A 16,046-nucleotide genomic window follows, 5' to 3' on the forward strand; every position below is an offset into this window, starting at 1 on the left:
AGCAACTTGGTTCGCCGAGACTACAAGAACATAGTAAGGGAGTATTTCTTCTTTTCCTAACTGTCATCCAAGCTATGTTCATTATTACCGTATTTTTCCATGTATTACACGTATCTGTGTTTTCCGCGCACACCCTCTTTGCAAGGGAGATTGGCGAAAAAAGTTCCTGTGTAAAACGCACACTGGGAAGCAAGGAAAAATCACCAGCAGAAGACCACATTGAGATGAATTCCCAGAAATGCGTCTTTTTTCATCATTATCTTTTAAATAAATGTATTTTCTATGTTTCCCTGCGTTTGCAAGCCATTTATTAATTAAAATAGTTTATAAATAGCGATGTATTGGATCTGAGCCGGTTGAAATGTTTACATTTCCTGTTCGAATACAAATCAGGTATTTCACTAAAATAATGGCGTCAAGTCCGACCGTTTATAAAAAAGATGTTTTAATTTGCCAAGTTGTGTATTGATATCTGACATCTGCAAACAGTTCATCAAGCGGATTAAAGGATTAGTAATAATTATGTCACCTTTTAAATTGGTCTTGTGTTATTTGATAATTAAATGACAATGGGCCCCGAGGACAGGTTGGCACTCCCGGTAATGTGTATTTAATGCTCCACCGCAAAGAAGAAGAAGTTATAATTAGATCACTTGATTTGAGAGAACAGTGAGAAGCTAGACATGGTTTTTCGTACAAACTATGAAATTCGAGGAAACGGCATTGATGGATAAAACAACTATTAAATAGCAGTAAAACTTTATTTGTTTATTTCACATAAAACTGTTCTCAAAAATACAATGGCTCGATGTTGTCTTTAGTTGACGACTTCGATTCTGATTTCCGAAAATTACGGACCTGAAAATTATGTCTCCAGAAAAAAATCTAGAAACTCATTGTTTTGGTGTATACCACGCATTCCCCTTCTGGAGCAAAGAAAAAGTTGGAAAAAAAAGTGTGTGGTATACACGGAAGAATACGGTATCAGTGCTTTAACATATAACTCTGTTAAGCATAACATAAGATATTGATCATGACTTGTACTGAATCAATTAATAAGCAAATACCCCAGCTGTTTCACCAATACAAAAGTAGGCCATGTTTAACATCCACATCAGTATTCTACTGGTAAAGTTTGTCCTTATTATCAGTCGGTCGACTTTGAAGTAGGAACCATACCTCTTAGCAAGTCAGTGAGATGTTAGAGTGAGCGAATACATTGTAAATGTTGAGTGTTAGATGGTTAGATGTTAGATGGGCTCAGATAGCAAAGTTTAGATGGTTTGGAATAACTAGTTGAGTCAGTATGTTTGTGGTATTTTTGATGCCTACAGTTCTCTCTTTTTACACTTCGATAATTGCTAATTTTGCAAGTTAATCTGTCCTTGACCTCTCATAATGTATTCCAGGTCAATGTGTCCTTGACCTTATTATGTGTTTTCTTTGTTTCTGAGATGCAATGTTTTACTATGATGAACCAGGTGTATATACTTTATACTTTTATTTAAGGGAATGTTGTGTAAATTTCTTCTGACATATTTAGTGCCCAGTGTTTTTGTTCTTGTTAGTATAAGGTGTACTCTGTTTGTAATTTAATAAATTCTGCTGAAAGACAGAATTTATGTCACTTTATATTAAAGACTCATTGGTTGTTATTTTCAAATCATTTGTCTTGTGATTGAAAAAACTGCTTTGTCATCAAAAATATTATGAAAACTTCACTTCAAGCAGTACTTGGTACATTTGATAAATTTTATTTTTGTGTTTTTTTTCATGAAAGGCTAAAAACCACTAATTCCACTTCCCATAGGCTGCTATGCTAATTTCACAATATTCAATGGCTTCTCTGGACTTTACCTTAATTTTAACCTGCAGAGGACTATATCAGCATGATTCTACATATGTCAGCTCACAATCCTCAGAATGGCATGTGGGGTTAGCAGACTTGCAGTGCAGTACTGGTCACCGGAAGTGAAGTGTCTATAAATAGCATGGGAAATCCCAGTGTTTTCACAAGATAGGGGTATATTTAAAAATCATTATGGAGATTAGGCTTCACATCACAAGAAGCAAAATGCACCTATAAAATGTACAGAAATGTTTTTCCTTTCAGAAACTGTTTAAATTTTTTAAATGAGATGAGAACTTTTTTCACAGCACTATAAGGAACAGGGGTAATTTCTGCGTAGGACTATTTTTGCGTACGTTCCAAATGCTCATTGGTTGAATTGGTGGTCTGTAACCTAAATCAAAAAACACTTTTTCTTTAATAGCTTTTATAAGTACTACAGAAATCAATAGTTTTCATGTGGATCAAGATTTACATGCAATTAGTTTGACTTTCTTATGCCATTTATTGGGATAAAACTGGTATATTTTGTATTTATTAATTATGCATTCACATGAAATTCTATTGAAGGCTTAATTCACATGAAGTTTACATGAATACTGTAACTTGTTTTGTATTGAAAGTTTGCCCTCATGTAGTAGCTATCTGTTTAATATCTTGATCACTTAGCAGTGTTGTAAAAATAGTTGGAGACCCATCAAAATATTACTGAACAATAAATATACATATGCTCAGAAGGAAATTTAAGCTTTTTAGTACTTATGTAAATTACAAGGTAAGTTGAAATAGGCTTCTTCCCAAAATGTCTCCATCAAACTGTTAACATATTAATTTCTGTGGTGGCTAATTTTCACAAATTATGGCTAGTCAACATATTTGGGGGTATATATTTTCATAGTTTCAATAATGAGAAGCTGTATATAGTTTTGTTTTTTTTTTTTTAAATTCACAGATACAATTTTTCCTGGTTTTCTGTGCACTGCTAGATTTTGGTATTTTTATACAGTAGAACTTAGATACCTTAGTTGGTGGACTTCGATCAAGTTTATCAGTTGTTGAAAATGTATTATGGTGGTAAACATCATAAATTTCTCACAAAACTGACAAATCTTTATCACTCTGATTAAACAGATTAGAGATTAAAACCAATCTCCACCTATTATGATACAACTGCTTTTCATTACTGTCAATGTCCTTATAAAGAGGACAGCCACCAGCTGAACAATGAAAGTAAAATTTAAAAAAAGTATAAATTCCATTAATAAAGGTTTCATTGTGATAGATGTTATTTAATTGGAATTAAGAAAGTAGGGCTCATTAAAAGCAATAGATATGAACTTATTTGTGATTGTGAATATTTTTCTTGTACATTGAAACCTGTCTAAACCAAACTCCTTTTAGATAGGTGTTTGGATTATACAGGTTCAAAATAAAATGAAACATATGAAGGGACTTCAGGAGATGTTTGTTTTACACAGGTTTCCAGTTTTAAAGAGGTTTTTAAACAGGACCCAATGTATATGTATCAAAAGTATGTGTTAATCTTAGTATGTTTACAAAATGGTTTTTATTTTGACCTCCTTATCAATTTTTTAATGCTTTTTACTGCAACAACTCAAAGCATGGACATCACATTTGGTCACTTATTATATTACTAAATATGTCATATTGTGGCATTTTTTGTTGAAAATTGTGACTTCTTAGTTTAAAATGCAAATATTCCATTGATCTGAAAAAAAATTCTTCTGACAATTTTTTTTATTTTTATTTTTTTATTAAGTTAATCACTTTCTTGGTAACATATTGCCTTGCCTTATGTACTATAATGTGAAAAAAAGAAACATTGGAATACTAATCCTACCAGAGGTATTGAAAAGTGACACTGACAACATTGGAATACACTGACATTAGAATACTCAGCCTACCATCAATGGACAGTGACATTAGAATACAAATCCTACCATCAAAACATGCTAGTGAACAGTGACGCTGGAATACAAACCCTATCATCAATGCATGTTATTGGACGATGACATTGGTGACATTGGAATAAAAACCCTACCATCAAAGCATGATATTTGGCAGTGACACTGGAATACAAACCCTTCCATCAAAGCATGGTATTGGACAGTGACATTGGAATTTTAACTCTACCATCAATGCATGGTATTGGACAGTGATATTTAAATACAAACCCTACCATCAAAGCATGGTATTGGCAGTGACATTGGAATACTAACCCTACCATCAATGCATGGTATTGGAGAGTGACATTGGAATACTCACCTTACCATCAATGCATGGTATTGGACAGTGACATTGCAATACTCACCTTACCATCAATGCATGATATTGGACAGTGAACATTGGAATATTAACCCTACCATCCATGCATGGTATTGGACAGTGACATTGGAATACTAACCCTGCCATCAATGCATGGTATTGGATAGTGACATTGGAATACTAACCCTACCATCCATGCATTGTATATTGAACAGTGACATTATATATAGACACCATTATGTAAGGCAGAAATGTCAGCCACTGTTGGAAGAAATCTAGATAACAATTGATTTATCTTCGGTTACATAGAACTAGACCTTGATTAATGTATATCAAATATTTAGTAAGATCCCGACTATTGTATAACTAACACCAATTTACAAACTGCTTTCTCTGGAGTCTATGTCACAGCCTTGCATGGATTGGTAGAAAGGTGCTGAGTAAGGAATATTCTGTTTCGTAACTACAGGATGAAATAAAATGGCAGAGTGAGCTAACTGCTTCTCACAGTGGTGTGGTGTGTGTGTAGGCACATTAATATAGAGAAGTGGAGTTCATAATTAATTTATAAAGAATCACCCAGTATAAACTCTATAGAATATTTATATTTACTGGCAACTTTATTGTTTTTCTATTGTTCTTTTTGTCTGATGTTTTCTTTCTGAGTTACTATAGGGATACCAAAAAATATCAGCAATTTTCAATGACATTACATCGAATTGACCATGGCATGCAAATAAACAGAATAATGTTAGTTTTGAATTCTTGAGTTTTCTGTATTAAGAATTCTTGCGAAACTTGATATGGTAACAACCAATTTAACATGAGATATTTGATTATTTGAGGTCCATAGATTTCTGGCATGGGATTCACCAGGAAGAGTTCAGTTCTAACCTTGTTAAGGGTCCATTGAATGGTTGATATGTCTGAAGCATGGTTTTTTTATGATATTATAAAAATCAAAATCGTGTGTTATTAGTTTAAATTGCAAATGTTCCATTGATTTGAGTAAATAATCTAAGAAATTACACTAATGTTTTTTATGTACATAATACTTAAATTTGATGAATATTGTTTTTATTTTGCAGAGAAAGAGTCTGATGGCTCTGCTTGGAAGAGTTCAAGCAAACAGTCTGGAGGCAGCAAGGCTGGGTCAATATCAAAAGGCTCCAAATCATCGGTGAGTTGCAACACCCCAGTATGACTGCATGATAAATAGCTTTGTTTGGGGTTTTTAGTCAGATTTTTCCATAATCCATTGCACTGTTTCTGGTGAAGGTCATTTTGTGGTGTATGGTTCCATATCTGCCTACACAGAATTTAATGACATTGTCATCATTAAAATGATTATTTTACCCATGATTCTTAGTATCTCTCTTTACATGAAGGTATTATAGTTATCTCTTTAGTATTGGAAACCTGTAGGCTATTTCCATATTATTCTTGGTGAAGATTCACACATTTTTTTAAACAAGTTCAAATGTTCTTTGAATCATGATATTGTAGATTCATACTTGTCAAAACATGAAGTCCTTTAGTGAAAAATAGTGAATTCCAAAGTTTTTGTGGTTGCTCAGCTTTATATTTCATTGCTAGCTAGCTGTGTTACAAATATTTTTTTTTAAGATTTACCCAGCAAATAAGTTCAGAATTAGTTCAAATTGCTTTTAAATTGACAAAATCTTTTTACATTGCTCAATTGAAAATTTTTTAATTTTGACTTGTCCTTTAAGGGCAAGTAACTTAGAGATCCAGTTGACCTCGTTATTTTCTACTTTTGAGACAGAATGTGTGCTCCGTAGGTTTAGTTGATTGCATAGGAAACCACTGAGCCACGACAGGACCACTTCAGATCAGCCTCTAAGCTGTATACATGTACTAAAAGCTAATATACCATAAACAAATACTGTGGATATGGAATTGTGGTTAATTAGTTGGTAAAATCAGCATCATGATGCTAGCGATGGAGTTGAAAGAATAGACAGATAAAATGAAATTTGTTCTTTTACATTAAATGTTCTGTATGCCCTTGGTTTATATGTGAATTATTACTTTTAAATCTCCTATCAGTGAAATCTGTGTTCCCTGTATGTCAGTGTAGCTGTGCAAATATGGTCTGTAAGCTGATTTCAGACTTTTCTTTTTCTGAATGCCTATTGAACTTTGGTAGTGTGGGATTTGGTTGAAAGGTGATATAAATAATTTTATATCCCATTAACCTTTATTAAAATCTCATTATAACACATCTTACAATGGTTCTTTAGTAAATGTTTTTAATCCTAACTGACTGTTGTACAATAATCAAAGTTACATCATTGTTAAAAATAGGGATTATGCTGGGTTTATAGGATTTTAATTTTTCTATCAGTACACCATAAGTCACGAACTTCTGTTCAATGTGGAGATTGATGGCACATTTGGAAGACCTTGGGATTTTTGCCAAAATGATGTATTCACCATTCTATATTCCCATTGTGTTTCAGTATAAGGCTGGTACTATTACATCTAGTCACAGCTAGAATAAAGTCAATCATGAAATTGAAATGGTAGATTTTAAATTATAAAAAAAATTTTGCATTGCAGAAAAAGCTTTTGTTATCAAGTTAAAAATAACTGCAACAGAAAACAGTGTCATTTTGAATAAGTTTGCAGCTAAATTTAATTTCCACTCTCAAAATATATCCACAAAAAAAAACTAACAGCTATGTGTACGTACATAGATGTAAGAAAAATTGACATATTTCCTCTTCCTTAGTTACATGTACATAATGCAGGGACCTATTCAATTACTAATAACCTTTTATTGATAAATTTCTGTATAAATTGTAACAATCTTTCTCAATCCGATTTTATTGTCTTGAAAAGTATAAGTTGAGATAAGTTTTTAAAAGAAGAACTAATGCATAACACTTTCTATGTTGAAAGTTAATTTTAAAATTACAAAACTAGTGGATTCAAAACCTGTTTAAACTCAAACCAGCTCATACTGAAACTCAAACCAGCTCATATTGAAACTCCAACCAAATCATAATGAAACTCAAACCAGCTCATATTGTTTCTAACCAAGGAGAAAATACCAAAATGATAGAAATTATTGCATTACATTTTTATGTCAATTTTGTTGTTATGAACAAAATAAAAATTTAATATTGCTATATTAATTATATTATTTATGAAGAATGTTCAAATTTATGAACTGCAACTTGATATTATGGTGAATGCAAACTAATTTCTTATCTCAGTAAAAAAAAAAAAAAAATTCAAAAGATCTCAAATTTACAGTTGCCCTGGTTATGTTTAAGCACTAAGTGATAAAACAGGGGGCTTGCCAGTCAGATTGCAGATATTGAATTTCCCAGCTAGGTTTATTAGATGTAAACTTATATGGCTCTTGCATGCACTATTTAATTAAAAGTGGAACATCCTGGATAAAAACAGATATATATTGTAGTGCTCAGGTGTCAAGACAGTCTAGGTTTTGTGTGATCCAATGAAACATTACACTCCATCAATCCGTTAATCACATGATGTTGTTAGGAATAACATGTATATAAATTGATGACTGCATGCCGGAGAAGAACGTGAATGCTTGGATAAAACATTGACCCAGTATTATTAATGGTTTCTTTATCCCACAAAGGATAGGCGAGGAGCTAAGAATTAAGTTTCAGACCCATTAATAAATGTGTAATGGATAGTGCAGTGACATTGCTGTACCAAATTTTAAGTTAAAATCAACCAATATAGTTCATTTACCGAGTACAATATGAAATCTGTAAAAATTTAGCCTCCTCGTGAAATAAGATTTGTTCTGTTTCGATAAGTGTGATTAACACAAGATTAAATTGCATAGAATTCTGTATTTTAATAGGACTTTAAATCATTATACACTATGAAGAAGACATCTTAGTCTTTTCTAATGTTGATATAAGCCAAATTTCTTATTTTCTCAGGATCCTGATAAGTCAGGATTCTGGATTCTCAGAGTTCAGATTAGGCAGGATTCTGGTTTCAGTTAAGGCTGGTATTTGGTTGTCTCAAGTATAGAATTGGCAATGTTCAGATTGTTTCAGTGGATAGATTAATTGGCAGGAATTTGGTTGTTTCAGTGGTTAGATTAATTGGCAGGATTTTGGTTGTTTCAGTGGTTAGATTAATTGGCAGGATTTTGGTTGTTTCAGTGGTTAGATTAATTGATAGGGTTCTGGTTGTTTCAGTGGTTAGATTAATTGGCAGGTTTCTGGTTGGTTCAGTTGTTACATTGATTGGCAGATTTCAGATTGTTTCAGTGGTTATATTGATAGGCAGGGTTTTGGTTGTTTCAATGTCTAGATTAATTGGCAGGGTTCTAGTTGTTTCAGGCTTTCCTGGTTTATTTAGAAATATGTTAATGCAGTCTGACTATTTCAGTGTTTATCCGGTAATTTACAGTTTGATGGAAAAGGTTACAAGGTTCTATGTCTTCACTTTTCCTTCTACTTTTTGTGATTCTGATAAAGTGATTTTAAGCGAGTGTGTTGCTGTATGGTTTTTTTTTTTTTTCACATCTATACAGTGTAAATGATAGTTTCATCAGTGCAGACTTGTTTGGCTTCTTTATAGAGTTTATTACTGCATGGTGTGACATATATAGCTTAACATCAATTAAAAATATACATGTACTTGTTTAAAGCACCCTTGATATGAGCATGTCACAGTACATAACTAGTAAACCCTGTTACATAATTCATGGATTATTAAAATAAGCCTAATTTTCCCCTAAAGTTACATGTCTTTATCTGCTCATTATTCTCTACAATAATAGAAATATCCTGAATTTAAAAATTTCTCAAAATTTTGAACTAAGATTACCAAGACTTTAAGATTCTGTAGGAGTGCTGGTAATATATTTAATAGTAAGATATTTATAATGATCCTATTCAGGAAGGGTTTATTATTTGATAGAATCCTTGACTATGGTGGATGGAGTTATCCCCCTTGTGTGTTGTCCTGACTTAATTATACAGATTATACTAACATATCTTTCTTCAGATTAACAACTCTTGTGTAAATCGACCCATTCCAAACTGTATTTGATAAAGTAATTTTGTTAATACAGTGATTAACTGTATTGTTTCATAATCATTGTACAAAGCATTACACAATAAAATGGAATTTAAAAAAAAAAGAAAAAAAAAAACATAAGAAGTATTTAACAGTTTGGAGTGGTCTTCCTTTATGTGTGTATACAACTTGCCTTTGAAACATCATCTCTTAACATGTCATGTGATTTTTTGTTACCATTGTTACCAGATGGCCAGGAGGGAGTCCTTTTTCGGACGATCTGGTTCCGGAATGCTAGAACCACCGGTGTCATCCAAGCAAAGAAGAAACTCCTTGTCTTTTCCTTTTTTTAACCCTGCTCCAAAAGTAGTTAATGAAGAGATTGCCAAAGCTCAGGATGATGTCAACTCTGTAAGTCAGGCAATTTTTTGGGCAAAAACATACATTTGCCTGGCATCCATAATTGCCTTGTACTTTTTTAATTTTCTGTCTATTTAATGATGCTCGATACCTTAGTTCTCAATCTAGATATATTCATAAGCCAAGGAAGTATGTTTATTAGCAAACTCTTCTTCCCAACCTCTACAAGGGAGACAACTTTTAGAAAAGTCAGCAAAAATTACAGGTTTCCAAATGTACCTAATAATATAGTATAATTTTCTTAATATTGAATGGGTTCAAAATTTCTAAACATATAAACTTGTGTTTTATTAGTTTAAATTGCAACTATGTAGACTTTTTGGGGTCCTATTTATTCTTAAATATGTGATTCAGTTGAGAACAAAGCTCAACCATAGATGGGCTATTGGGTAGCAAGTTAGAATAAGTATTGGACTAAATCTCCACATCCTTAGGAGCATTAGTTTTTTGAAAATCTTGAGGAGGGATGTGTTTAGATTGAGAACTATCCTGTAATCACATGTATCTCACAGCATTTTCAGCATCAACACAAATTACTTCCTGCTTCAGGAGTTGTAGAGATTGGAATTTCATGACTTATTTTTGTTCTCCTTAAGCTTGAATATGACAGTTGTTTTTTACGAGCCTGTTGTTTAGAATGTAGTTAATAATTGAATGCACCCTTTCCAGTTAGAAATAGTGCACTTTAACCTCCATGACCTTGTTTGTCAATATTTTATTTCATTTCACCGTTTTTTATGGTATTGTGTGATTTTTGCACTTTCATTTTGCCATTTTGCCAAGTTATTTTCATGATGTTTTAAATTCTTAATTTTTAACTTAATTGTAGTCTATTGAATCACGAAAATAAGTAGATATTTTTCAATTAGAAGTATAATTGAATTCCCAATATTAGATATCAACATATAAACTTGTATTGTTAATGCTGGAATTGTATTATGGTGTAATCAGAGAAATCTACCGATGTATAATATACTGTAAACATGTTAAATTTTCACAATGTACTAATTTTGCCATGGACAGAAAACAGTGAAAATTAGTACTAGGGAAATTGATTTTCGACACTTTGTTACATTAAACATTTTTTGAAACTGCAAAAGTTGATACCTTCAAATATTTACAATTGGAAGAATCTTCGAAAATTAGCAACCATGTACATTAATATGTTTACAATAACTCTTTGTCTGTTATGTGTATCATCTGTCCAGGTATTCATTTTTCATGATTACCAATTTTTGTGGTTTAATTCATCAGTAATTCAGTGTATTTAACAGTGAAGTCAAATATCAAATTTTATGTTTATTTTTGGAGTTTAAGAGTATTTAGAACCTTGATTGTATGATGTTTGATAAAAAATTAATTAAATGAAATTGACAGATTTGAGAGAATTAATGAATTAATACCTCTATATTGGTGAACCACAAAAATTGATAGAATTAAAAGTACTTCATCATTATGGTGTGGATGTGGTGATTCTGGAATTTTAGTTGAGAGGGAGGGCATTTATAGAATTAAATGCTGAACAAAGCATTTTTGGCGGTAGAATTCGTGAAAAAACATGATTTTAGGCAAAACAAAAAAGACTAGATGTTTTTGTCATATTTAAATAGACTTTGCAAAGGGAGGTAACTCAATATTTTTATATAAGGAAATCTCCTATCGCAGCCTTACCATAGATGAACTCTCCCCTATTATGTCTCCTCATGACAGTCACTAGTTGCTAGCCTAGTCTTATCAGGGTATTACTATGCTAGTTTTGAAGACAATTATTTATCAACAATGTGTATGCAGAAAGGGAAATAATATGCTATATAACAAAGGGAAGATAATAAACTAAATATGCAAAGAGAAAAACTTAACCAAATTATATATGTACATCTTCTAATTTCATACATTAACAAATAAATCTTAATCATTGTTTTTCATATATTTTAATTTGAATGAACTGAAAATAAATTTAAAAGAGAATCTCAACATTTATCTGAAGGTGGTTATTTCATGTGAATGTTCCCTTTAGAAGTGTATCATTGAAGTCTTTTTCATGTAGAAACTAGGAACTGTATTCTTTATATTATTTTTTACATCTCTAAATACTTATTCTCTGTTCACAAACATAAGATAGGTGAAAATCTTAAAATTTATTGAATTTAAAAAGTCTGTAGTCCTGGCCTGGCCACAGAAAAGTTTGTTTATTCTGAACTATCATGGTATCCTCAATCAAAGTTCAGGATTTTAAAATGTCAAAAATGGCTTTAAACATTTTATATTGGGTAATATTTGATAGATTAAGTTACCATAGGGCTTTTGTCTACTATGTGAGAATCTGTTGGAAATAAACAATTAAGACAGTAGCAAAACTGTGCAGTTTTAACACCAATTAATCCTAGTTTCTAGTGATTATTTTGTGGTTTGTTTACATAATGAAAACGACCAGCATGATTTTGGTTGTGGTATTTTTTTATTGTAGAAAATGAGACTTATTGAAAGGATTTAGCAAACACTAGCTACTGGCACTATTATATAGCAATATACTATTTCCCATAGAAAGCAATACAAGGTCAGCGTGCAATAGATTTCCATATTGCACTAGTGCATATACAGTTAAAATTTGTGATGTTATATGTGACTGAAATTCATTTTAAACAAGACTAAATTTTATTGCCGTACAATAGAAATTCTGGAAACATTATCACTTGTAGAATATGTGTTGCAGTCGTAGTCTCTAGCAACGTAAAATTCTACTCAGGATAATGTTTTCTATGGTAATCATTCTGAATTATTAAGTAAAATGGATACTGTATGTAAATTTAATGTGAAATATTGTGAAATTTATTTTTAAAGACAATAGTAAAAAATCTAACACTAATTGATTTTTCGCTAAGAAAAATAAACACCCATAACATGTTAAAAAAAATGTGCATTTTTTATTTTTTTACAAAAATGTACTATAAATACTGTTGTTTCTTTTTGAAGTTAGAAGTACCTATCAATATAGTCTCTTTTATTGTGAACATGCTCGCTGTTTGAGCTATACGTGTAGAAGAATGTGTGATTTGATTTTGTGGTAACAACTGGTCATGACTATTGTTCACATTCCATCTGTAACATGTTTTGCATGATTCAGCAAGTTTTTGTGTATACAGTGAAGAGCATGTCGAACATTACATGTACACGGTGTGAGTGAGGAAGGTTGTTTTATGATCCGTTTGTTCAATATTGTGCCCCTACTGTTTAATTTCTCTATTGTTTTTTTCTCCTGTATTTGTTTGTTTTAAAACATAGACTAAAAGAGATATTTTCTGTTTCAGGGTTTTATATTTTTTTTGCAGCACTAATTTTCTAACCATCTATATTTTACCTATTTTCTTTTTAACAAGCAACATTTAATTTATTCCAATCTTCATGCATTATACCTACATTATCCTATGTAGCCATTAAAAACTTGTTCTAAAACTTTGATGACCAAAGGGAGATAATTCTAGTTTGTATATTAAAAGACAATTTCAAGCTTTGTATTTTCTTCTTTTCACTTAAATCTTTCATTACATCTTTTTGCTAACAGTTACTGAGCCATTTCAGATTTGTAATGGTATTGGAACTTTTTTTTATTTTTATTTAGGTTGGAAGTGTACGAAGTCGGAGAGGAATGAACCTTTCTATAGATGATACTTTTCCTATGCCCCAAACACTGTCTCAGTCTGTCAGTCCACAGGGCACACTCAGCGGAACATACAACGAAGGAAGAAAGATAAAAGAACGAAGCAAACTGACAAACCTGTTTAGTCCCAGTACCTCAAAGGTAACATGACATTTGAGAGTATATGATTTAGAGCATGCTGGTTATTAGAGGATACAGGTAAATGATGCTACACACACAGTATGTCCTTACACTTTTGGAATAACATACCGTCCCCCTATACAAGTCCCCCCCCCCTCTATTAAATCTAGGCGTTCTTTGGCACTCATGATAATATTTTGGTTATTTACTCTTTCCAGTTAATTATCCTATTATTATTACTATGAAGTATTCATTTATTTGGCTGTTAAATTTCATAGATGTTGATCGAATGAATAATGTTATAGTAAATAATCTTTCAGGGGTTTGGAAAAGGTAGATGATCAGTTATAACGGATACTTTTTCCTTAATAGATTTGTCTACTCTTTAAAATATTCAAAATTAGTACTTTATGAAAAATGCTACCATTCATACTCAGTAAGAAATTTTATTGAATAAGCAAATTTTAAATATGTTCTTGCTTTTGGACTTTTTGTAACCTGGTATGAATTTACTGTTGGCAGTCAAACATTAATACAAACCATAATGGATCATTCTGGGAATGTTTTACATTGAACCTTAGGTACATGAAATACGACCCTACCATTCAGCCATTTGGTGTGGTCATGGATGTAGGAACTCTTTATATTAATTTTTAGATTTAGTTTCCTGTTATTTGAAATGTTCTTCATTTTTAAAACACTTAATAAAATCAGTGTCAAAACTACTCTAGGATTTACTCTATTTCTTTGTGCACCTTTATCTTTAAGATATCATTGTTAAATTTTCATTTATCGAGAGTCAACAATAATCAAGTCAGCGAACTTGAAACTGACTTCCTGTACTTAAGTGGTATCCCAGGGCCTTTCCCTAACGTCCCAGCAACACCACAAATACAGGTCAAATCTGCCCATTGTTCTTGTATACCTGTATTCTCTGTGTTGTCAAATCTGATTTTTTTAGCACCTTTTTACATTGTTCTTGTATGTTTCCTGTGCTGTGGAGAGAAAAGTGGTTATTTTACACCTCTTCACATGGGATTTTTATGAGGAAACTACACCACAAATTAAATAGCGTACAACTCTGTGCATAATGTAGAGAATTTAGTTTCATGAAGATTTGGTGCAGTTCATGATAAAATACAGAACACTTGTTGTAGTGGTATTTTATAAGAATTATATAGTTATTCTGACATCCTCTTATTTAAGACTGAGCATTATGAATTGCAGTAGAATATTCACACTTGTTTGATGAGGATAACATCTAAGTTATACAAGTATTCTGATACAGAATAACCTGTGTATTGGTACAGTACACCTAAATACTTGATTGGATTATTCACTATGAAGTTGCAATTAAAGGTAAATTAAAGATTTAATGGAAAGGTTGGGGGGTCAATGTGTTTATATAATAAAGATTCAATTTTAATTAATCTTTTTAATTTTTTTGGATTTGAGGAGCTTATAATTAATTTGAGTTTAATCCAAATTGGTTAATAAGTTTACATTAGGCTTACTTAGATTAAAATTAAAGATACATAAGTTCAGTATGGAAGTATGGAAATGTTTCATTATTTTTAGAAACTGATTGATAGATTCAATTCTTATTATATGTTTAGAAATTTTGAACCCATTCAATATTAAGGGAATTATACTATATTATTAGGTACATTTGGAAACCTGTAATTTTTGCTGACTTTTCTAAAAGTTGTCTCCCTTGTAGAGGTTGGGAATAAGAGTTTGCTTTTAAAACCTGAAATTTTAATTTGAGACAGTCACTATCATTGGTAGTTTTACTGTAAAAAAAATTCCAATGGAAATTACTGCTTTATTTCTTTCTAATATTGTAACAGGGTCATAACAACAATGTGAAATTTTTTATTGAAATAATTATTTTTGAAACAAATATTAAGATTTATCAATCATGGTAAATTTAAGTCATTTATTTGTAATTTTGATGATGAAGGGCACACATATTAACCTTTGGTTAAAGATCCATACTGGGATCCATAATGGCACTCCACCTTCTATTGTCAATCTGCATTAATTGAACAATCACACAGAATTTCATGCCAATCAGTTCAATCTTTATATCTTAATGGGAAAATAGATATATTGACACTTTTAATCAAATCAGGTAATGATAGAAATATTGTGACAAATGTCAGAAAGTTAATGGGACTTAAAAACTGACCTGTTTATAAAGACTGGATACCCTTGGGCAAAATAAAAAGTGTTTCAAACCATATCTTTAGTTCTGTATATCTGTCCACATTGATAAATTAATAAAAGGTTGTCTTAGAGCCAAAACATAGCCAACAAGGACTTATAACAGAATCTTGATTAATTAACTTTCGTGAGAAATATATTTGGCACACATTCGATGTTGGGCTATTATTAGTAAGATTTTTCAGCAATCTCTGGCAGCATATATTGCCATATAAGTACTATATGCGTTCAGTCCAATCATTAAAGTTTATATCTATTCATTTTTGTCTATAAGTGAATTATTGGATACTGGTGTTTCCTGGGAAGTCAGCATATATTCAGACTGATGTTAAATATATTGCATAATTCAGTAACTCATTGATTTCAATTATTGATGCAAATTGAAAATTATATATATTTTTGAAGATTTTGTGGTCTTCGTATTTACTGTACAAGCTATATAAA

The 16,046-nt window shown here is 31.5% G+C and overlaps 1 protein-coding gene across 10 annotated transcripts in view; it reads left to right on the plus strand.

Annotated features, from left to right (window-relative positions):
* LOC148601337 (pleckstrin homology domain-containing family G member 5-like) overlaps positions 1-16,046 on the plus strand; it is a 117,940-nt gene that overhangs the window by 76,376 nt on the left and 25,518 nt on the right. For 9 of the 10 annotated variants that reach the window (XM_088555335.1, XM_088555336.1, XM_088555340.1 and 6 more), the window contains 3 exons: positions 5,224-5,315; positions 9,428-9,589; positions 13,218-13,397. In XM_088555335.1, coding sequence (XP_088411461.1) covers positions 5,224-5,315; positions 9,428-9,589; positions 13,218-13,397 — 434 coding nt within the window. The remainder of the gene's footprint in view (positions 1-5,223; positions 5,316-9,427; positions 9,590-13,217; positions 13,398-16,046) is intronic. The other variant, XM_088555332.1, reaches the window with a different exon arrangement.

Source organism: Perna viridis, chromosome 12, assembly GCF_037379345.1.
Source record: "Perna viridis isolate PV_CMFRI_1.1 ecotype Kerala chromosome 12, ASM3737934v1, whole genome shotgun sequence".
In the NCBI taxonomy this organism is placed as follows: Eukaryota; Metazoa; Mollusca; class Bivalvia; order Mytilida; family Mytilidae; genus Perna; species Perna viridis.